General features: G+C 38.7%; 1 protein-coding gene across 4 annotated transcripts; it reads left to right on the forward strand.

Moving 5' to 3' along the window:
* The first annotated feature begins 257 nt into the window (after positions 1-257).
* LOC116390666 (solute carrier organic anion transporter family member 1C1-like) lies at positions 258-23,303 on the forward strand. Of its 4 annotated transcripts, none has more exons than XM_031860571.1 (15): positions 258-1,156; positions 4,719-4,891; positions 10,520-10,661; positions 13,196-13,328; positions 13,854-13,975; positions 14,052-14,198; positions 15,127-15,225; positions 16,721-16,975; positions 17,454-17,618; positions 18,344-18,539; positions 19,079-19,244; positions 19,782-19,954; positions 20,213-20,277; positions 20,731-20,848; positions 21,406-23,303. In XM_031860571.1, the coding sequence occupies exons 2-15, from the start codon at positions 4,793-4,795 to the stop codon at positions 21,641-21,643; spliced, it is 2,118 nt and encodes a 705-aa protein (XP_031716431.1). In that variant the 5' UTR covers positions 258-1,156; positions 4,719-4,792; the 3' UTR covers positions 21,644-23,303. The 4 variants fall into 4 exon arrangements, with proteins under 4 accessions (XP_031716431.1, XP_031716429.1, XP_031716432.1 ...); XM_031860569.1 differs by having other exon boundaries at positions 258-654; XM_031860572.1 differs by having other exon boundaries at positions 258-654; positions 13,854-13,948.
* The last annotated feature ends 5 nt before the right edge of the window (positions 23,304-23,308 follow it).

Raw genomic sequence — 23,308 nt, forward strand, 5'->3', positions numbered from 1 at the left:
GCGATGAAATCGCATAAACAAAATCAAAAATGAAAACGCAGCTATCAGACAAATGTTATTTATTACTTTAAATCTTAGTTTCCTGACAAGCATGATGCTTTCAAATCCACGTGTTTTAATAACATCACAGCAGCCTATTGACAAATGCACATCACTGTAAATGCTATGATTCTAATAAAGCTTCGTTGAATTGTACAGAAATGAGAGAGGGAGAGAAAGGGGGAGGCTCATAGGTGGGAGACAGAAAGAAAGAGAGGAGAACGCGAGAGAACTGTTCCACTGAAGCCCATCCATCTGCAGAATCAATTCGAGAAATAGAGGTAGCAGTAGGGGTCACCTCGCCGGGGTGCGTTACATATCTCCAAGCTGCGTTTCACGGATGAACACCAACCAGAAAAATGTTTCAGGAGATAACAATCCCCATTTGATCTGGGTTAGTCTTCTTGGCAGTTACCGTGAAGTCGGCTGGAAATGAACTCTGGAGATACATGTCGGTGTAAGAGCATTCATGAGAAGAGTCGACGCATCTCCTCCGCTTTCCTTCCCATGAGAAGTTTGACCGGAGCTGGTTGAAGGGAGGCTTCCCGTGTTTCCGATTGGCTGGTAAATATTTGTAGCTCAAGCAACTGGAAGACTGTTTCACAGGACAGCGCGGTAAGTGGTGCGTCCTTCTCATCCTGGTGCTATTTGTTTGAAATCCTAATTAGAATGTCTAATGAAAAATGGCATTTGTCTCGTGTGTCTGCGCTATTACGCCGTCACAATCTGACTTCATTGCACTTATTTTTATAGGTAGGCTACCACTTTTTGACTTAATGTGTTGTGAATAATTAATATCGAATTAAAGGCCAATGATTCCTCCAGAAAATGTTCATCCGAGTGGAAAGAGTATTTTAATGAAAACGTAGGCTTATTTTGATTATTTTATGAACTGTGATACACGTTCATGTAGGGAACAGCATTGGTCAACAGTGAACAGGCTGTAAATGTGGACGGGGGAATTCACCTCAAGGCACCTGCTGTACCGACAAAGCATCCTGGTGTAGGGGCGCTGGTTCATCCTTGAGTGCAGGTTGCGAACTTTGTGTAAATTCCCTTTAGGTGTACCTGAGATACTGCGTTACCAAAAATGGACCGGACAGATAGACTGATCATTGTAAGTGTGCAATTGTTGCAAATACATGCTAGTTTTGAAAATTATACATGTGAAACATCATATACAGTATTGTAGTAAAACACTGTTTTTTACTGGTTAGGCTAAATGTATTGCTGTTTCGTTCCACCAATACCCATCACTCCATACTGAAGGCAACATTGCCCGGCTAATGTGTTGAGTGAGTGCCTTAATAACATTTAGGCTGTAAACCCTGTGAAATATTTTCATTAAATAATCTCAAAAGCTTTCCTTGTGCAAATTAGTGATTTTCATGTTTAGTTTTCTCTGAACATGCATTTTAATTGATGGAATATTGTGTGCATTAAAGTATTCATTAAATAGTCCTGCTCTGCACCCTATACTTCTCAGTAAATTCAGTTGGCTATTCTGACATCATGAATCTATAGAACCACATGTATATTGCCCTTTAGCAGAATACTAATGATACAGCGGGGAGCTCAGTCAACACCCCTTGAGATATACAGAGCAGTGACATTTTGTGTGGAGATGTGTAATAAGGTATATGAGAGAGAAGACAAATACCATTTCATGTATATAATTATTAATAAGCAAGAGATGAAGGAGGAGTCTGGGCTGGTGGAGGGAGTCAGCAGCACAAACAGCCATTTGCTGTTCATGCTTGGTATGATAATGTTAATTTTTAATTATTGCCATTGTGATATCTATGTTTATAGAGAAAGGGAAGTAATGTGGTGACCACATTTAACTCTGAGGAGGGTGGGCGTCAGTTCATGCTGGCCCCAGTGCTTGACATGGAATGAAATAAGTTGCATTTACTCCTACATGTATTTTTTACATAAAGGAAAGATCTGTGAACAACAGCAACTATTCACACATAACGCTTGCCTTATTCAGTATGTATGGCATTTTCTAGCTGCATTCTATCTTAGCTGATTACAAGGGGTCTTTAAGGGGCACACCCTTGAAAAACAAAGCCTATGTTACAAGTGAACTGACTAGTGACACTAAATTTGGGTTTTATCTGAGTTTAATTTACTGCAATCAGCGGGGGCTTATATGATACTGTAAAAAATTAATTTGTTTTTCCTCATTGGTTACATTTGTTGTTGTTGACAGGAACACTAAATGCAAAGCAAAGTGTGCTCATTCTATCATACTAATGAACTGTTTAGTGACTTCAGATGTCACAGAGTGAGAGACTGATGTTGCTTATTGGCTCGCTCTCTTCTTCCTTAGGTACAGTTACTATCACTCTATGTTTCAGAACTCCCTTGTCTTAATAATAACCAATGTGTTGCAGCAGCATGAAACATGTTGGAGCAAAGCATAACCAGTATTACCAGTGAATGCAAGGTTGTGATTTGAGCATGTATTTGCATTCTTAACCTTTGAGAACAATATATTGTAAAGATACACTAAGCACAGGGATCCTCTTGCTGCGGCTACAGAGCTTGAGTTAAAGCTCTGACGCTAGTAATTAGGCTTGTGACATATATTCATATACTATATCATTTATTTTTACTATATAATTAGAACAAGTCACCCTAACCTGGTGGTCTCGTGGATGAAATGATCCACTTTCATCCCTGCTGCAGTGACTAAGTTTGAGTCTGAATAAAGAAGTCCAGACATTACACAACATTGACAGAAAAATGTTGTACTGTACTGAGTGAGAATGAGAGAAAGAGGTTCAAATGAGAAGAATCATTCGTGGTACACAGGATAAAGCAGTGCACTACTGCTTCATATTGGCCTACTTAAAGCTGCTGTTCTAATTCCTTGAAAGTAGGTCAAACCCGTTGTTGTGGTCTTCAAGACAAAAATTATTCAGGGAGAAATCAGAGCGTGTTACATTTGGTACTAGATTCCGTATCATTGACAGAAATGGGGATGGTAATGTGGTTGTGTTCTTTGCTGCATGGCCTTCACTAAACTCGTCCCCTTGAGCAATTACATTCATAGTGTCACATCACTACTGGAAATGAACTGAGGGGGGAGGAGAGGGCAATAAGTAAAATAAGAAAGATGAATGTGAAGAGTTAGAAGAAAGTATTCATTAAAAGGGAGAGATAGAGGTCAGTAAGAAAGAGGTGGAGGACGAGGTGAAAGGAGACAAAAGGTATGAAGTATAAAAGCACCGCTGGAAGGCTTTTACTGGGAAGCAGCTGCTACCAGGAAGTGTTGATTTTGCATCCGCAAATAGGAAAACAGCTTTGCAAGGGAGTATTGAACTCTATTGTCTTTGAGGTAAATAGAGTAGCAAAAGAGTGGATCAGATCAGAAAACACTAAGGCTTCTTTCCAAACTTTACATGGGTTATCAGAATAGGAACCTAAATGTTGAACATAGTTCAAACAACAGCAACTCCTACTTTAGACAGGAGCTATAAAACCACTGAATGATTAGCATATGTGAGTGTTTTTAGTATTGCCTTTCTTTTGTTCATTGGAGCCACTCCACAATCATGCTTTGGCCCTGTTCACAAGCACTGCATGGATACTGCATAGGTTGGCTCAGGAATTTCCTGCTGCAAATTCATTATGGAACATATTGGCACAACACCTAAAGTCGGTAATACCATGCTAGTTAAAGTGGTTCAAGTAAAGTACATTTACATCATCCAGCCATTGTTGCATTTTCGCCATGTACTGCCTACAAAACAACCATGTGGCAAACAATGGCACTCTTTCCCTTATTTATATATTTGTTTACATTACACCTCTAATATTTATATGCAACATAAGTCCAACACATGTATTCCACACATCATGCATACATGTTTGCCAGTTAAAAAAAAGATATTAAAAGGTAGTGGAGGTAGCCAAAAAGACGAGCCAAGCTTAGTTAAATGGCACCATGTTGGCTCTGCATCAGAACTGCGTTTGGTGAACCTGAGCACTCATACTACTTTTTGCATTCCTATAGCCTTATTAACAGATGTTGGGAAAAAACAAAACAAAACATGAATAGTAGCCAGTACGTAATAAGTTACATCCATTTCCCTCCTACCAACTTACATGGCATAGGCAGATCACTGCCAATAGAGTGAACATGAGAGCGTATATGAAACAGCAGTGCTGTCAGTATTGGTGAGATTCGGACACATATTTTCACGCTGGTTACAAAACCTTTCCCCACTGATGGTGAGTAGTTCCTGTCTTAAAAGCAACGGATGTTCACCATATCAATCTTATAGTAAATCGAATATCTTCTTAAGTAGATTTTTGTTTTAATTCTATTACCACACTTCACAACCCGGGTTTTTGCTTCATAGCGTTTTTATCACATGCTGTCAGTTACCGGCCGAACAATACAACAAAGCATGTTGTTGTGATATGTAGGAATGCTATCTCAGAGTTCTGATACTGTGGCTAAAAAAAAAACAATGAAAACCTTTTATTCTAAAAGAGTGCACACATCAACTGTGTCGTTAAAATGTTTAGTTGTGATTTAAGTCTTAAGATCTCGAGAACACATACAGGGACTATTGTTTGTGTCTGTGTGTCCCCTCGGCCGGCGCATGGCTGTTTGTGTGCAGAGGATGAGAAGTGGGTCACATGCTTGAATTATCCATTTGTAGGGTTGCATGCATCAGTGCCAAGAAGCTGCATTACGTGGGGGACTTCTGCAAAGGAGACACAGAGACGTTTCTGAATGATGGACGTGGGAGCTGAGCAAGGACGCTCTCAGGGGAACGGACGCAGCGACGCCACGGCCAGAGAACCGCACTCCTCTCCCTGCAGAAGCCTGAAGGTACACAGGTTATCATGTCAAGGATGAAGGTGTTTCAGTTGACCCCTATTTCGCTTGTAGATGCCGTATGTGTGTGTGTGTTGCATGCATCTCTGTGTGTAGAGACCTGTACTAAGTAAATAACCAAATTACAGCTCAAACAGTCACTTCCACAAGGGTGATGTGTGTGTCAGTGAGGGATGTTGTAGTTTTTAACCTGATAGTTCTTAACCTCTCTGTCTTAATAATGCACAGTCATAGGATACCAGAGGAAGTGGATCGTTATTCTATTTGTACACTGTAGTCGTCTAATACAAGGTTTTGCATTTTGCACATCTGGCTGTATACATCTGGCAAATATACCGGTCACTATGTCTGGGTTTTAAAAGGTCTTGCTGACATTACTAATGTAATATACAGAATGAGTGGTCTTCTGTGCTCTTAACATACAGTATATGCTCATGCTACATGCTAATGTTACCTGTGTGGCTTCTGTGCTATTGACCCATAATGCCGTTTCATTTCTCACTACCTGGAATAGCTACGTTTTGTAAATGCTACGATGAGTGCACCTAAACATTTAACTCTAAACAGTCATTGTACCGGTTTCCAGCAAATTGCTTTTTCTCTAAATAATGAATATACCCATATACTGTATAAGTTATCTTGACTGGAATGAGTTTTCCACCACACTGCTGCACAATTGTTTTCTTGGCACTTATCTTGTAGCCACTTTTATATAAATCCTTGCCTTCGGCCAAATGAATTCTGGAAGAAGGTCAGGCTATAGAGTGCTGATGCTTCCTTCCTTCCTTTCTGCTCACAAAACAAAACACTTCAGATCCACTCTCCTTTTTTGTTCTTTGTCAAAGACATAAGCATATCTGAGTTCATTTTTGAGCTTGGAATAGCAGTTGATAAAACAATCTCAAAGGTGAGAGAAAGGCCTACTGTAGTTGCTATTCTTGATCTCTCAGTCCTATCACAGGATCTTAAACAGCAGATGGAGTTTGCTCAGCTGTTCTTAGTACTTCAAGGATTTTTCTTTCATATTGGCTCAAAAGACGGCAATTGACAAAACAAGGTTCATTTAGAATTTGTTCTGGAGCTGTTGATCATATCACACGATCTTCATCATTTTGAACTGGGAAAGTTTCAAATAATTGTTCTTTATCTGTAAAGTGAAGCAGATGCAGAAAGTGGCGATTAAGAGTCAACTGTAACTTTTATGCATTACAGTAGCTAACTGTCATGAACATAGTTGAACAGAATAATATTGGGCTCCTGCTGTGACAAAATTCAAACTTCAGATGGGATGGGCTGCCTTAAGTCAATGAAAGTAGTGGAAACACATCCTCAGAGCATGCACTGTCAGGGATTCACTATTTGTTTGGTATAGTTAATTTATTTGAGCAAGACATATGTACAACTTTTTAAAGAAAAAGCTGACGGTTCACTGAGCAGTAGCTTAGGTGGCTAATGTTAGCTAATGTTTTGTATGTGACATTAGTGTACAACAAACATGAATGAGTCAATTTGCTGACCCCTAGGCCACCAGGGCGCCCCAATACTCTTCTTTTACTTTTGCTACTGATCCATAATATTTAGCATGTACCATTATCCAATAATTGTCACTTGTGACTACAGCAGCAGTTGATACCTGAATACCTACATAGGTGATGTACTGATGTAGTTTCAACCTTGAGCCTATTTTCCCATGTTTTTGTGTCTAAAGGACAAATGGAGAAAATTATTTTTGAACTTGGTACTGTATTGAGCGTTAGCTCTGCAGCCGGCAGACACTACAAAGCTGATTTTGACAATGTGGATGCCAATTAAGATTTCAGAACAACCTGTTTTGCTGCTGCCTGCTGCAGACCCACTCATTACTGGACTAGTTTGAAAAAAAAGTTGTCCACATTTGTCACTTACACACAATGTATGGGAAAATAAAAAAAAATGTAAGTTTTCCGAATAAAGGTTAACATTTTCCAAACTTTTAAAAAGGCCCCTTCAAATAACTCATGATATGTCTATTGCATTTAGGGAAACAGATATCCTGCCACAGCCCTTGTATTATGTATAACTGTGAACATGAAATCAAAAGACCCTTTAATTAAGCAAACTTAAACTAATGGCTTTCTATTTCAGTAAGAAAATAAGCCAGAACATCAGTAAATCTCATATTGTTATAAATAGACCACCTACGGCTTTTCTTCTTTCTCTTTTCTTTCTCCACCTTCAAACAACCTTCTCAAAAAAATAAAAAATGGATCAGACATATCAGACAATCTTGTTGCTTTCCCCCTTCATGAAAGTCATGTGAGACAATGGTGTTCAAGCAGCTTATGATAATACAGACTGTGGTGGTAGGACAGACTTGTATTTCTTCTCAGAATTGTTTGATTCCCTGACCGGCTGGGTGGGACATGGCATCGACTCTAATCCTGTGCTCTGTGATATTTTCTGCTTTTTTGTTAATTCCATCAAAAAGACTAGAACTTTGGTGCATTTTTTTTCTCATTCTTTTCTTGCTTCAAACACCATCTCAACTCCCTAAACACTTTCTAGTCATGTTATGCATTGTATAATAACTTATTTTCTGCTTTTTGACGTCACTCCTGCAAATAACAGAAAACGGTGTATGCGGCAGACTCATGAGGTGAGTCTAAGCGTGGTGTGTGACATCAATGAGCTAAGAACAGAAGCTAATCGCAGGTCAGGAGGAGGCTTTGTTTAAATTTTCAAACACACTTACTGTGAATCCGTTTTCAATGACCTTTGATCCCAAAGAGGCCACTGCTTATTTGGCACTTGCTAAAACCAATTAAAATAACAGAATGAAAATCTCACAATGCATACCATTGTTGAAAATCCCCAAATGAGCAAGATGTTTTTAAGAAAAGGTAATTCATGACTCATGATGTACTCAATAAGGAAAGTAATTACTTTGCCGTCTTTCTGAGAATATGAGAATACATCTGTCCATTAAATGTAAGGCATCAACGAGCAGTCAGTTGGCTTAGCTTAGCACAAAGACTGGAAACAGGGTGACACAGCTAGCTTGGCTCTGTCAGAAGGTAACAACATGCTATTTCTGTCTCAGGTTTTTTATTTACTCTAAAGTGGAAAATATCGAATAACAAATATAAAAATACACTACAATTAATTTACAAAAAATTATAAATGTGAGGGGAATGTGTGTGAGGGGCTGACGTGCATCAGCCATCCGAAAGAACTTATCTGTTCCCATTTCCTTTAAAAGCAGTGTTGTCCCCGCCATGGCACATTAAGAGGTTGCGGTTGATGAGTCAACTGAAAAAAAAGATGTGTCATCTGAGAACAGTTCAAAAAAGTTCAAATGTAAAAGTATCTTTGATATCGAAATTATTTTTGCAAACATGAGTTTCTAAACGGACTCTGTTACCCACTCTGGTACAAACAATGTCATAGTGAGCCACTACATAACTGAACAGGTGCCAGCAGAATTTAATACACCTGTGTCTGCCAAAATTGACATTTTAGTGCAGAGTTTGTGTCAATTTGAGCATATTGCGCTGACCTAAACAGCTTTAAATGTCAAATAGAATAACTAAAACAATTTGACTAAGAATGGGTTTGGAGGAAAGCAACCACTGGATTTACTGACAATTCCTTACAAGTGCACAAGTTCACCAACAAAATGAGTGAGAAGTAGACTGGAAATAGTAAATAAGAAAAGCCTTTTCCTTGTTTGGGAGGTAAACGTTAATTGTATGCATGCTTGCTTGCACGTTAATCCCCCCCAGGAAATGCACATGTAATGAGCTACTTTCGTTAATGCCCCACAGTTGGGACTGGTGGTTAGCATGATCTCTACAGAGGTCTGTTTGCATGTAAATGGACACTTTGTATAAGACAAGCTGTTACAGTAAAACTCCTGATTATCACACAACTGTTGTCGTACATGCTGAATAGACTTCTACCCAATGCTTCTCTTTCCCTCTCTAACTTTGTTAATGTGGTTTTATCAGCGCGGTTAGCATAGTCAGCTGCCTCTAATTCAACTACCACTAAATGTTCACAAGGTCAAACTGATTGTCTGCACTTTTTGAGCGATTTTATTGGGATATGTTATAAGTGAATAATACTTCCAAACCATGTGTCTTTGCCTGATCGTTTGTGTAAATTGACTGTCGTGTGCGCTGCTTTTCTTACAACAGTACTGGATACTCAGTAAGGGGATGAGATGCAGTACAAGAACCATGACAAAGGCCACAAACCATTACTTATTTACAAGCATTCAGGGAGACTGAACAATATTAGACTATTCTCCTTTATTCTCCTCTTGTCAAACTCCGTGTGAAACCTCTGTCATTTTATTTTCAAGGCAAATTGGTAAAAAAAGGAGCAAGTACTTATATGAAGTGGAATGAGAATCAATGAGCAGTAAGAGAATCAAGGAAGCATGAGTAAAAGAAAAATAGTTGTGTGGCCATGTGCACACTACAAGTACAAGTATAGGGGCAAACGTGTCTCTAGATTAGATTAAACTAGTCTATTTCTATTTCTGTGTTAAACTGTTTATTTTGTGTTCTCTTTAAGAACAGTTTTAATGATGATCTACACACCAAATCATAAACATCCCAAAACATATACTGTAAATGCAACCACAAATGTACAGAGGATAAAGAAGCAAAGCTGGGGACAACTAAGACTTTATTCCTTCATTGAAGGACACCACTGTATTTTGTTGTAAAGTAAAGTTAGTAATGTGCATTAATGGGACATAAATTAATACAGAAGGAGAGAGAGAAGAGGAATGAGGAGCTAAGTGTATCCTAGTATTGAAACGGGAAGCAGGTTCCACAGAAGAGGAGCTTGATGGTAGTTCAAGTAGATCACAGCTCTTTAAAGATTGATTATTTTAGGATCTGTTCTGTGTGAAAAAACAACAACTGTCAATAAGAATATCTCCCAATGTGTTGAGTATTTATAATCTGTTTCTCTTGCATTGGAGGTGAATTGGAATGTGTAAGTTATTGCGACTGTTGTATCCAGTAACAAACAGACTCAACACATTTTGTAAATGTATTCTTTTTGGTCTCATTTAATTCCCTCTCAGTCAAAAAAAGACAAAAGTAAAAATATAGGTGTTGGGACTAAAGAAACTGAATGTGTGTGTTTTCTTTGGACCTCTGTCATCAGTGAATGCATGAGTTTATTAGATTGCCTTTGATCATAACTCTGTGAGAATTGTTGATCTGGTCCCAGTCACTGTTGGAGGTGGCTCACAGCGTTTCAGTCTCATTATAGCACAAGTTCAAAACAATCAAGATGAAAAAAATATATATCCATGGGGATTCTTTCTCTGTCTCAGCTATTGGTTGCAAAGTTTGAGCTGCCTGTCATTTGTTGTCACGCATTGGTTTTGACTTATTTTATTATGAGGAACTTCCATTAAGCCCCACTGCAAATCTGTCCATCCTACATGGATTACCTTCCCTTGTTTATCAATGAATTCATCGTTTTTTGTTCGTTCCCAGTGGACAAAACACAAGCGTGAACATCATTCAATCAAGTAGATTATTATTAGTGCATGTTAATGTAAATTCCCTTTCTTTGTTTCCCTTTCTCTCTTTTTTTCCTCATCTCACGCTCCTCTACCAGATGTTTGTGGTGGCTTTGTCATTTGCCTATTTTGCAAAGGCTCTGTCGGGGAGCTACATGAAGAGCACAATAACTCAGCTGGAGAGGCGCTTTGACATCCCCAGTTACCTAATAGGTGTCATTGATGGGAGCTTCGAGATAGGTGAGTAGACCTGCCATGTCACTGTTGTTATGTTGTTGTTCTGTTCGCAGCCTCTGTTTCATGGGCTCCCCTCCCTTCTCTCTTTCTGTCTTTGGGACGGAAACATGAATGGGTCACTCAGGTGTTTCAGCTGCAGATAAAGGATTCATCAGGCTTCCAAGAAGAGGACAGGGCAATGTGTGTGTGTGTGTGTGTGTGTGTACACGTGTGTGTGTGTATAGTGAGTCATGGTGTCAAGCAGGGACAGAGCAGGCTCCAAGCTCTCTCTTTGCTGTGGACAGTCGGACTCAATAATTTGTAAGGTTTTGTTATGCGATAACGTCTCTATACTATAATAATATACATGGGAATTCAGCTGACATTTACCAACTTTAAAAAACATGTTTTGTAAGTGCAACACAAACTGTTCTGTGCAGATATTTACATAAAATATCGCATTCACCCTTCTCTGTCCCACTCACTAGTGACAAATTATCTGAGAGACAAATAATCTTTTCAATACAAAATGAGGTAGATGCAAAAAGTGATAAAAAAAAAATGGATAAAAAGCAATTTTCCTTATCAGAGCATATTGACTGATACTATCAGCCAATTTTTACTCATCTCAGATACTATAGGTGTGTCCATGTATATGTTTGCTCACGAGTAACAAGAAATTGCTTCTCAGAAAAGCGAAAGATATGTGATTTTGAAACTGTGTCTCAGGGCGTTATGCCAATCCCAGTCCACCTGGAAATTTGCAAAATTATGAAGCAGCTGCTTTTAAAGGTGAACTCAACTGATTTTATACATCAAAGTCTGTTAACAGGTCTCTTGCTGAGTACTATGTCATATGTGGAAAGTTGTATAAAGCCTTTGGTGGCTCCAGAGGGGGCTGTCTGAAGTCTGCGTTGTGTTATTGTCCTCAAGTGACGTCACTGGAGTCAGTGTCAGTTGGAGCTGAAGAATACAATAACAATAAATCTGGGGGTATGAAGTTAGAAAGAAGTGAGCTTAGCAGACCTCTGCAGCTTGCTTCTCATCTCTGCTTGAGGCTAGCAGCTCAAGGCTACATCAGTCGCTACTAGCATAACACACCCAACTCTGAGATCGACTGTGTTTAGTTGCATTGTGGGAAATGTAGGCGCCAGGTTTTAACAAGGATGACGAATGCGGGGAATATGATTTTCATTTTTTCAGGGACCATTTATTATTTACTTGTGTTGAAATACCTGATTCTTAGTTAGTTTGACTTAAATTATTGGACCAAACCACAGGTTTGCTTTGTGATTGTACAGCTAGTGAGTAGATCTGGCTTGCATCACTGCTGTATACAGTACATTCCACAACTTCTGCATGTACTGTATGTAACCTGTGGTTCATTTTAACCCTGAGAAATTCTTGATAACATTCAGCAAAGTGTGTTACAAGATTGTCCCCTGACCAGTTCCTAGGTCAGTTATGTAAGGCTATTCCATTCAACTAAAGTGTCTTTTGGTGGTTATGAATTATACAAAGCTTGAAGAGTGAGACGAGACCCTGAGACATGATTCATACAAGATAAAAATCATAATCCACGGTATTTCTGTGATTTTGCTGTCAGGGAGGCGGTTTCAGCCCATGTTGACACGATAGTAGTGAAGAATAATTAACATTAAATTGATGGTGGATTGTGCAGACTGCTGTTACTCTGATGGAGAAGGAGTGTATATGCTGGACAGAAAAGGTGCAGTCAGAGTTAAATACCCCAGATCGCTCTCCTTCCGTATCTCTCCATCTCCTGTGAAAGCGGTTTCTCTCACGTGGTCTAGGCAACACGCTTTTTCTATAAGACTGTTACCAGGGTAACATAGAGGCAGAGCGGCGTGAAGGGGGAAGAAAAAGGGGGAGAGAGGAAAGTGCAAGAAACAAGAGAGGAGAGGAGAGCAGAGCGGAGCGGATAGAAGACAAAGAGAGAAGTAAAGAATAAAAAAGAAGAGTACAGAGTGCTAACGACTGACAGCATCATTATTTCTTGGAGATTTTGATGTTAGGATCTCCTTTAATTCTTACTTTTAATTCTTACTGATTGGCCCCAGCTGATGTATACACACACATTCTTGTAAATGCTGCACGAATAATTCTTAGCATGTACTTACATACTGTAGATAAAAAAGTTGAGAAATCAAATATATATTTTTATCCCAAATTGAGTGCCTACAAAATATGCAAAATTATTTACAAAAAAATAAATTTCTAAGTTTTTTTATGTCAAAATACAATCATCTTTTCTTTCTGTAAAACAATATGATGTGTGCTTGTATAAGCTAAAAACAAATTAGTCGCTCAACAAAAATATTTTTCAATGCACACACAAATAGTTATCATTATATATAAAAGTATAATAAAAAAAACACACAAATGCATGTGTGAACCCTTACATAGCCACGTCTGTATAACTCAAATATAATGAAGCAATGATTGTGTTCCTTCTCGCAATGTCCTTAAACTCCTGCCCTTTCTTCATCGTGTGGAGATGTACAGTAGCACTAGTTAAATCCTGATTTTCCTCACAGGTAACCTGTTGGTGATAGCTTTCGTCAGTTACTTCGGGGCCAAGCTCCATCGGCCAAAGATCATTGCAATGGGTTGTGTACTGATGTCCATTGGCACCTTCATTATCGCTCTGCCTCACTTCATCATCGGCCGGTGAGTTAAAAAGCCTGGTTGTTGTATGACTTCAACTAAACACTAAATCTCAGGTACTTGTTTATTTTTAAATGCATTAAAATAAACACAAAAACATTGAATTCATTTAGATTTAATACAAGTAAAGCTTGAGTTTCCAACCCATCAATAAAAGCTTCCCAGGAGCTACATCCTGTAGCACCTTTGTTAATCTGTGGCAATTTTGATTTGTTGTTGATGGGATTTACAGTCTTGTAAATATCTAATGAAATTATTCTTAACAAGCTGTGCCAAATATTATTGTACCAAATCAGATCCACAACAAGACTCTTTATACAATATGCTGTATCACTAACCAATTAGATAAAGTCTGATTGACACCACATGAACATTTCCATAATATATTACTGCACCTTGTATAGCACTGTAACTGGGTCACACTATACCAGGTCAAACATATTGCTGTTCCACTGAGTCTTGGCTGTGTTTTTTTATTTCTTCTCCATCCCCTGTATTCTAACAGTTCCATTTGTGTTTTGTGTACAGCTATGAATTCGAAACATCGGTGCGGTGGGTAGTGAACTCAACACAAAACCCCTCTCCTTGTCCGGTGGGCTCACCAGCAGACCTGACTCAAGATGGTAAACTGCCTCAAGTGCCAGCCACAAGTGAGCACTTTTACACATACACACACTAGTGTTGACAAGTAAACATGTCTGAGATTGCACTCATCTTTTCCTCCAGGTTGTGAGGGGGACTCCAACCTGTCTATGTGGATCTATGTGCTCCTGGGAAATGTCTTGCGGGGGATTGGAGAGACGCCTGTTCAGCCACTTGGGATCTCTTATATAGATGATTTTGCTCCTGAGGAGAATGCCGCGCTATATGTTGGTAAGGAAAATCTCACCCAGTGGTAGAGATATACTTAAAAAGTAAACACACTCTATCATTGATGATATTACATGGATGATCCACAAAAGTAATTTCTGAAGTGTTTACACCTCCACCAAAAATAATCAGTTGACAGGGGTTCTGTAGAGACGCACCTTGATGTTAGTTAAACATATCTTTGATCCATTCAAATACAAACCAGACAAAATGATCACGCTATATACTCTCTGATATTTTTTAATAGGCCTAACTTGATGTCATAAGATATTTTACAATAAGCAAAGCATATTTTCTATGCAGTCCTCACCACAGCACACTGCGGAAACACCCAAGGCAATATGCATGCCCAGACTAAAGGAGCCCAGAAGTGTGGTATTAGTGTCACATTAGCTGATTTAATAGTCTGAGACAAAGGTCACAATACTTGATCAAATACTACAGCTACTTATTATTATTGCTACTACTCAAGTACTAAAAAGCTTTAAAAAGGCAGAATAATGTTTGGAATGTTTTGTAGTCCACAAAACTGTGAGCAAATGTGCTCTTTGGTAGCAAATCCAAACAGTCAAAGGACGGTCATTCCAGAGTAAAAGCCCGTTAAGAAAATATGGATGTTTTATGCTTATTGCAGCCCTCGTGTGAAGCAGCCAGCACAGCCTTCTTCGGAGCACAATACAGTATCTCACAATAATGCCATGCTTGCTGAAAGCTCTGCCATATGTGGTGGTGTTTTGCTCAGATATTAGCAAGGCGGTAAATCCCTTTAGTGTTCTACAATAGCAGATGAGATGTAAATCAATGTGTATGTACAATTTGTAGTATATTGTTTGCGTACTATCTACAGTGTCTCAGTTGTTAATACACATGGCTAGAATCCTAAACGGCTTGTGTGTTGTGTTTCTCTGTGGGTGTGTTTACCGTATCCTAGGCTGTGTGCAGACCATTTCAGTGGTTGGACCTGTGTTTGGCTACCTGTTAGGCTCCCTATGTGCCAAGATCTACGTGGACATTGGATTTGTAAAAATGGGTGAGTTTAAACATAAATACATGTCCAAATATTTTAAGGCCAGACCAATATGTGAAATGTTGTCAATAATCCCTCATCCAAGACTCTTAAAGAGCATTACATTTCTTAAATTTCTTACAACATCAACCCATCTTAGGAAGCTTCTTGTTTTATAAAGTCATAATTTGGAATATTCTGACAGTATGTATCATAATTACCTATGAAAGACACTGTAATATTAGTGACCAGAATAAGTTGGGAAAACCCTTTGTATATTTGCGGTTTCACACACTTACTCAGGTCAGATTCAATCTTTTATAATACTGTCATAATGTAATATAATTATTAGGCTACACTGTTGCACCAGTAAGGCAACCATGACAGCTGACAATAGTTTTTTAACAGATGTATATTTGACTTATTGGCAACTCTAAAATCTGTATGTGGGTCACAACTCAGACATTGTAATAAAATAATTTAGATATGATTTAAGTGTTAGTAGAATTCTCTCAAGGCCAAAAATGTAAAGTAGGTATTTTTCATGGAATACATTTGTCACAGGTTGAAAAGCACCGGTATAAGTAATACAATGAATGATGGCTGAAGCTGGTTTCAGGGTCCTGGTACATTGCATGCCATCTCACTGTCATGTCTGTCTGGGACACTTGAGTAGAACAGAGTCATCGGTAATGATATTTGTCAAACCTGAACTTTTCAACCTTTACAGATTAAAATGTCTGCTCTGAACAAAAGACCTGTTCATTCATAAAACTGAGGCATGATATTATCAGATGTAATTACTGGGGGATCACAGGCAGGATATGTATGACTCACAGACCCAGAGCAGGTGTACAGGAGTAGCATCAATTAGCTAATGAACAAGGTACGGTGGGCGATAAGAAGGACAAAGCCCAGTGATACGCTACAATCAAATAGAGTGCAGCAGGCGGAGAAGGAGAACCAAGACAGACAAATAGAAAAGTAGCAAATGAAATGAACTATAGAGAGAAAAGACAGAAAAGAAGAGAGATAAACACAGGAACGAGGGAATGTAACCAGCAACAGAAAACAAGAAGGAAAAAAGGAGCATCGGAGGAAAAAATGACAAAACAAGTCTTATGAGAAGACCAGTTAATAAACCAATAAAATAAAAACATTCCCTGGTGATGAAAATAAGTTTATTAAAAAAAGCTAACCAAGGCTATAAAGGATGACAGAATTCCATGTTGGGCTTTTGATTTCAGAAATTGTAGCTATGAAAAGGCTGACTACAGGTTGTTAGGGCTGTTCTGATGAAGTCTGTTATGCCTTATGGTCGAAACTGGCCTCATTGGTCCATCTTTGCATCCTTTCATTTGGGTATCCAGTCAAGCGTAGAGAGTTCAGTAAGCTTTAGAAAGTATACAAAAAACTGCATATCATATTATTAAATGATCCCACTAAACCATACAGGATCTGTGTTTATCCATATGTGTATCACTGAGCATTTATTACATCATCTGTACGCCCAACACAGAAACTATCACCATCACCCCAGCAGATTCTCGCTGGGTGGGGGCCTGGTGGCTGGGCTACCTCATAGCTGGGGTCATCACCCTGTTCTCTGCTATCCCATTCTGGTTTCTGCCCCGCTCCCTACCCCTACCCGTATCAGGGCCCCAGGGCCCAGAGAAATGCACGCCAGAGCAGACAAGTTTCATTAAAGACCCTCCTCTTCTGAAGCACAAGTATCCTACAGAAGAAAATACTACATTCATAGAGATGGCCAAAGGTAAGGATGGATATAGAGGTTTGTAGTCATTTAACAATGAGTGTGAAATGTTCACATTTGTCATATTTATATGTATGTTTACTCGCTAGAAATCTTGGTCACTGCCTTTGTTGGCGCATTACCAGGTTTGTTGAAGCGTTAACGTCACCAACTGTCAATCAGCGGAATAGTGTGGCACCAACAGAAGGATGTGAATTGTGACGACCATGTGCTTGAGTGTGCACAATACAAACAAAATGCAGATCCATACGTAAAAACATTGCTCCTAGTGCCCAAAAATTCCATGGGCTACCTTTAAATTGAAAGTCACCACATACAATACTCCTTCACTTCCTGATACTTCACGTAGACGGAAAAAGCAAACTTCATATCATAGCAATAATCAGAGATTTTTACAGTCAGTAGTCACTTTTACATCGAGAAATTGCATATTTTTTTGGACAGGTGTGTTTCAACTCAGATTTTTATCCCTCTCCAGACTTTATTCCTACCCTGCGAACTCTGCTGGGACACCCTGTGTATTTGATCTACCTGTGTGTGACAATCATCCAGCTGAACTCTCTCATTGGCATGGTCACCTACAAGCCCAAGTACATCGAGCAGCACTTCAGGCAGTCTGCCTCAAAGGCCAACTTTCTCATGGGTATGGCACATGTGGTCCGTGTCACATAAATGATTTGTCTATTATACAACCTGGAAAATCGGCACATAACAGACCCAGGAAAGGCTTTTCTGCTTGCATTTGCCTAGTTATCTCAAATCAATTTTAGTGTGACGTACGTACACAACATACACTGTAAAGCTTACATATTTAACATGTTTATGTTTATTATAATGTAACTACAGGTCAGTGTTGTGTTCCCAGTTAATTTATGGTATTTTGCATTTGTTGAATAAAGCAAAAAAAAAAAAAATGATGAAGGGGGAGATATCATTAAAGATAGGAGAACTGGGTCTGGGTTGTAATGCAGCCTACAAACCGCAACAGCTGCAGAGAGGTGAGCTTAGTGGATATGGAAAGTGCTTTGCATATAAAATGAAACATCTAATGAAGCTGATACCACAAGATGAAAGTCTTTGCATCTGGTCTCATCAAAGGAGGTGCCTGCATTGAATAGACTGGCTGCATATGAAAGAGAATGCAATATTAGTGACCAGAGCAAATGACATGGGTGTAGATAAAAGAGCATGTCTTCAGATTGATGTTAAATGAAAGTACATGTAAGAGAAGAGACTTATTTTATCCCTCTCGGTTTTAGCAAGTGTGAAAAGTTAGATTATATTGTCTGTCTTTTTCCTATCCAGATTAAGCTTTAACATTTCGTTTCATATAATATTGATCTTGTGTTTTGCTGTCACTCTTGATAGGTGTGATCAATATCCCAGCTGTGGCACTGGGGATGTTTTCTGGAGGGCTACTGATGAAGAGGCTTAAGCTGAACATCATGGGAGCAGCCAGGTTGGCCTTTGGCACATCTCTGATCGGTTACTTCCTGTCGCTGTTCTTCTTCGCAATGAGCTGCGAGAATGCCAAGGTAGCCGGTGTGACACTTTCATACAACAGGTGAGTCATAGAAAATCACATGGTGTGTCAGGGTTTCTGTACTTCACAGTACAATTATTGATGTAACAGGTCACTACTTACTGTACCTTAAATGCACCTCATGAGTTTCTGCTTCTAGGATTGGGGCATTCAAGTACATATGGCTGGATGTAACAAAATGCATCTTTTTGATTGTTTTCGTATCATGAATTACGCCCTCTACAGATAATGAATTGCATCAGATATTCTGCTATTATTGTACATGTACAACAGAGACAGAATCACATCCCAAGTAAGGTGTGTAAGAGATAAATTAAGAGTGAGAATTTGTGTGAGAAAGCAACATTAAGATTAAATGAATAATTTTCTCTCAAAGGTACATTCTCTGTTTTTCACCGAATGTATTAAAATATGTAACAGTTTCTGCTAGCTACTAGTAGGCTTTGGCCATCATTGTTTATCTTGTTTTCTTTTAAATTATAATTATGTAAAGAGTACTCATATACAGGTATGTAATGGCATATTCAATGTGTACTTTTCTCTTGCTTTATTCCTTCCAGCATGGACAACATATCTTATGATAAACACTCGGTGTTTGCAGCCTGCAACTCAGACTGTTTTTGTTCAACGAGTGATTGGGACCCAGTCTGCGGAGAGAATGGCATCACATATGCTTCTCCCTGTCTTGCTGGCTGCACCACCTCTGCTGGCTCAGGGAAAAACACAGTAAGTTGACAAGGTACTCAAGCTATGAGAAATATTACAAATGGAAAATGTATTTCTGGTATTAGATACCGTAGTATTGTGCATGCTGCGTAGCACAACTTTGACAGGTTCACAATATTGGTACATACCTAAAACTGAACGTTATGGGTGTTCAAATACACTGTTGATGTTTGTCGATAAGATATTAACGTTACTGTATGATCCATGAGCCATCACGAATTATCACCTATGCAGCCATTTTTTCGTGCATAAATGAGAAGGTTATACACATACCATATTTTTGAGTTATTTCATTTTCCTATAAATGAGATCCCATAATATTTTAGTAGATTATGTGAGTGCTGTCAAAGGAGCCATGTTGTCTTTACTGTGCCTGGTTAGCTTTTAAAAAAATTCTTATGGATCATTAGCAACTGCAGTAATTTTGTTGTTCTGCAGCCTCATATATGAGTGTTTGTGAATATACAGTATGTGTATATGTGTGTCTATGTCCTGCTATACATGGTCACGTGTGAGCAACTATGCATGTCTCTCCAGGTCTTCTCTAACTGCAGCTGTGTCGGTGCGGCTGGTAATTTTACGGCCAGTACAGGTCAGTGCCCTCACAAGGATGACTGTGACATGATGTTCCCGTACTTCCTGGCTCTCTCCGTCGTCACTTCCTTTATCATCTCCCTTGGGGGCACACCAGGCTACATGTTTCTCATCAGGTCAGATTCAAATTGTAATGAAAAAACACTTTAAAGTTACTACATTACCATCACTCACACTGCTACAAAGGGTCATGTTAGCTCTCATGCCATCATGGCCATTATTTCACTTTTTGTCTGTAAGGATTTTTCCCAGATTTTACCCCTTGACATGTTAAATCATTTTTGAGTTGTTTAAAAGAGTATAACTGACATTTTCTAACCATTTAAAAAAAAATGATATTTCCTGAAAAATGTCTGCAATTTCTCTTCATGAAGGTGCATCAAACCACAGCTAAAATCTTTGGCGTTGGGGTTCCATGCTATGGCAACACGTACGCTCGGTAAGTCTTTTTCAAAACATCCTTTATCAAGCATGTTCGAGTGGTTCGAGTGATTCGACTGTGGGCGACTGTGGCTAAGTGGATAGCAGGGCCGTCCTTCAATCAGAGGATCGCTGGTTGCATGTCGACGTGTCCTTGAGTAAGACACTTAATTAACCCCAAAATTGCTCCCATAGCTGTGCCTACACATGTGATAGAATCTGACTTGTAAGTTGCTTTGGATAAAAGCGTCTGCTAAATGACTGTAATGTAATGTAATGGGTTAGGATGCAAACTCTGTAAATGCGTTATCTTGGATTTAGTTCTATCTTTCTTTCAAACTTTCCTGTCACTTGAACTACCAATATAAGAAATGTCAGTGTTTCAGTCGTACTTGACTGCTGAGAACAGTAGAATCTATTGTGTTTCAGTTCTTGGGGATGTGGTTGTGAAAATATGATTTTGGTCTTACAGCAGGGATCCCAGCACCCATCTACTTTGGAGCAATCATTGACACCACATGCTTAAAATGGGGTCAGAAAAGGTGTGGAGGCATTGGAGCCTGTCGGATCTACAACACCACTGCATACAGGTAGTAAAGACGAGTTTTATAGATCTATAATTTTCTGTATTTGTAAAATAAAGTTAATATCACTGTTTCAGGCAATGCCATATTGTATGTGGCAGGTTTATAATATTTTATCTGGCAACGAACAAAAAAAAATGTAATTTCAAACCGATTTAAACAAAAATAACAACTGAGCGCCATGATATTGCCACGTTTGACATTTCTGTTAATTTGTCAATGATATATTTGATTGCAATGCAAAGCATAAGTACTATACCATAAACACTTGGTGGTAAACTTTGAAGTAACACATTCTGTGCTGCAATTGCTGCTGCACATTGTCTGCCATATGTCTTTTGGTTACAGTAGCTTTAACTTGTCTACACTGTCCCCATTAAATCATGCTCCTTATGACTCCCATAAGGAGCATGATTCAATGCAAACAGGGACAGTCAATCAATCAAATCCGAACACACAGACATGATTGGAACTTACACTTAACGATGTCATTGTCCTTGATGTCCCCTCATAATGAAATACATAAACCCATAAATCTTTAATGAAACATCTTGACTTCTCAGGATAGCGTACCTGGGTCTGACTCTGAGCCTACGGACTGTTTCGTTCATTGTTTGCATCCCGGGCTTCATTCTACTCGGTCGACAGCTGAGGAAGGAGGAACGGAATGCCATCCACGGTGATCTGGCCAACGGCGGAACAGAACTGGAGGCACTCAGGAAGGAAGAGTTTGTGACTTCTAATTCTGACCAATCACAACAAACCCCAGACAACAGCACAGACAGGGAGACACGGCTGTGACAGATCCAGCAGAACTGACTCACCTCGTCTCCATCTCTCTCTCTCTCACACACACACACCACAGGTGAAAAACTACAACCATACACGTACATATACACACACACTCAAATAAAATTTGCAGGGAATGACATGTTGTATCCGTTCATCTCATATAAAGCATACATTCTATATTTGTACTACTGAACCTGTGAAGGCTTTTTGAATTTGACAGGAATTTGATATAACTGAAATATTTCTTGAATGCTTTTATTTTTCTTCAATATAACAATATTTTTCACATTTTAGTGGTTGCACGAGAGATTCGATGGGAACTGGGACTTGTGTAGACTACTACCAGCACTTATAAAGCTGCCTCTTTGGATTTTTCTTTCAAATTAACTTTTTCTTCCTGAAATAACGAGAGGAAACGTGGCCTTATAAACCAGAGGTGCAGCACTAAATTTAAACAAAAAAAGTAGAATTAAGGTGAGGAAAGTTAGAGACAGGAAGTAAGGATGTATTTTTATCAGAAAAATAGAAAAGATATAAAAGAAATGTGTATGAATATGTATTTCAGTAACTTCTAAAAGGCTTGTCAGAGGTTGATACGACGTATGTGCCTCACTCACTCAACAGTTACCTCTAAATCATGCGTCTCACACTGAACAGATATATGAACGCTGTTTCATTTTGCTTTCACTCATCTCAGACTGAATGCAAGTCTTAACACTTGCTCAGAAAAATGCTTAATTTCTGACTGACTCTGAAGAGTTTTGTGTATTACTTTAAGCCCAAAGTCAGCTGTGATTGTATTTCACTTTGTATTGTTCACTTTCTGGATCTGAACTTGTTCCCCTTTGGTACTCATACTAAAAATGGAAATTGTATTAAAGTGAGATTTGCTTACCTTTTTGTCTACTGGAGGCTGTTCAACCAGCATCAGTGCCAATTAACTCACAAATAACAGCGTATTCAACTTTGTCACGACACTGTTAAGATTGGACTAAATCTGCTCAGAATATCTCAATGCACCTCAGCAGTATAATACAATGTTTCCTGTTGAAACAGATGGCTGAGGAGAATGCTCGCTCTTTTTGGTGCCTTGGAAAAGGCAGAATTTGTACTGTTGCAATATTGATAAAAGATATCACCACAGGAAATGTGCATTTATGTTATTGATGTATATAAGCTCTGTCGATTTGTTTCACTGGTCAGTCTACTTTTAGGTGTGTTTTTGTGTTTGTATTTCTGAGTGTGCATAAACCTACAAACAGAAAGATCATGGTCTATTCTCAGGTTTTTCTATCCATTTTATTCTCAAACAGCTTCATTCCATAAACAGAACCCATTTCCTTGAAACATGTCATAACCTCTGAAGCAAAAATAAATCGACTAGCTACTGTAAGCATTTCTTTTGTCTTCGTAAATGTACAGCATATCATTTTGTAAGACTTTTCCAAAATGGACGTGTACCATTTTGTTGATTGAATCGTCTTTTCAATTCAGGTTTAGTTTCAGGCACAGACTCGGAGAGGAAGGAAGTCATTATCTCAATAATGTAAAGCCATTTACTTGCATTCACGAAATCAGAATGTAAATCATTTTCTTGAATTATTTTTGTAAAATTTCAAAGAATATCTTAAATGTAATACTAAAATAAAATTTTTAATATCCAATGAAATTATG

Source organism: Anarrhichthys ocellatus, unplaced genomic scaffold (assembly GCF_004355925.1).
Source record: "Anarrhichthys ocellatus isolate YVR2014 unplaced genomic scaffold, GSC_Weel_1.0 scaffold24, whole genome shotgun sequence".
In the NCBI taxonomy this organism is placed as follows: Eukaryota; Metazoa; Chordata; class Actinopteri; order Perciformes; family Anarhichadidae; genus Anarrhichthys; species Anarrhichthys ocellatus.

Excerpts from the sequence above, each read along its gene's own strand:
- LOC116390666 (XM_031860570.1), top strand. The coding sequence starts at position 4,793 with ATGATGGACGTGGGAGCTGAGCAAGGACGCTCTCAGGGGAACGGACGC. Across the intron at positions 16,976-17,453 it reads ATTCATAGAGATGGCCAAAG|ACTTTATTCCTACCCTGCGA; the intron begins GTAAGGATGGAT and ends ATCCCTCTCCAG. Across the intron at positions 20,849-21,405 it reads TACAACACCACTGCATACAG|GATAGCGTACCTGGGTCTGA; the intron begins GTAGTAAAGACG and ends TTGACTTCTCAG.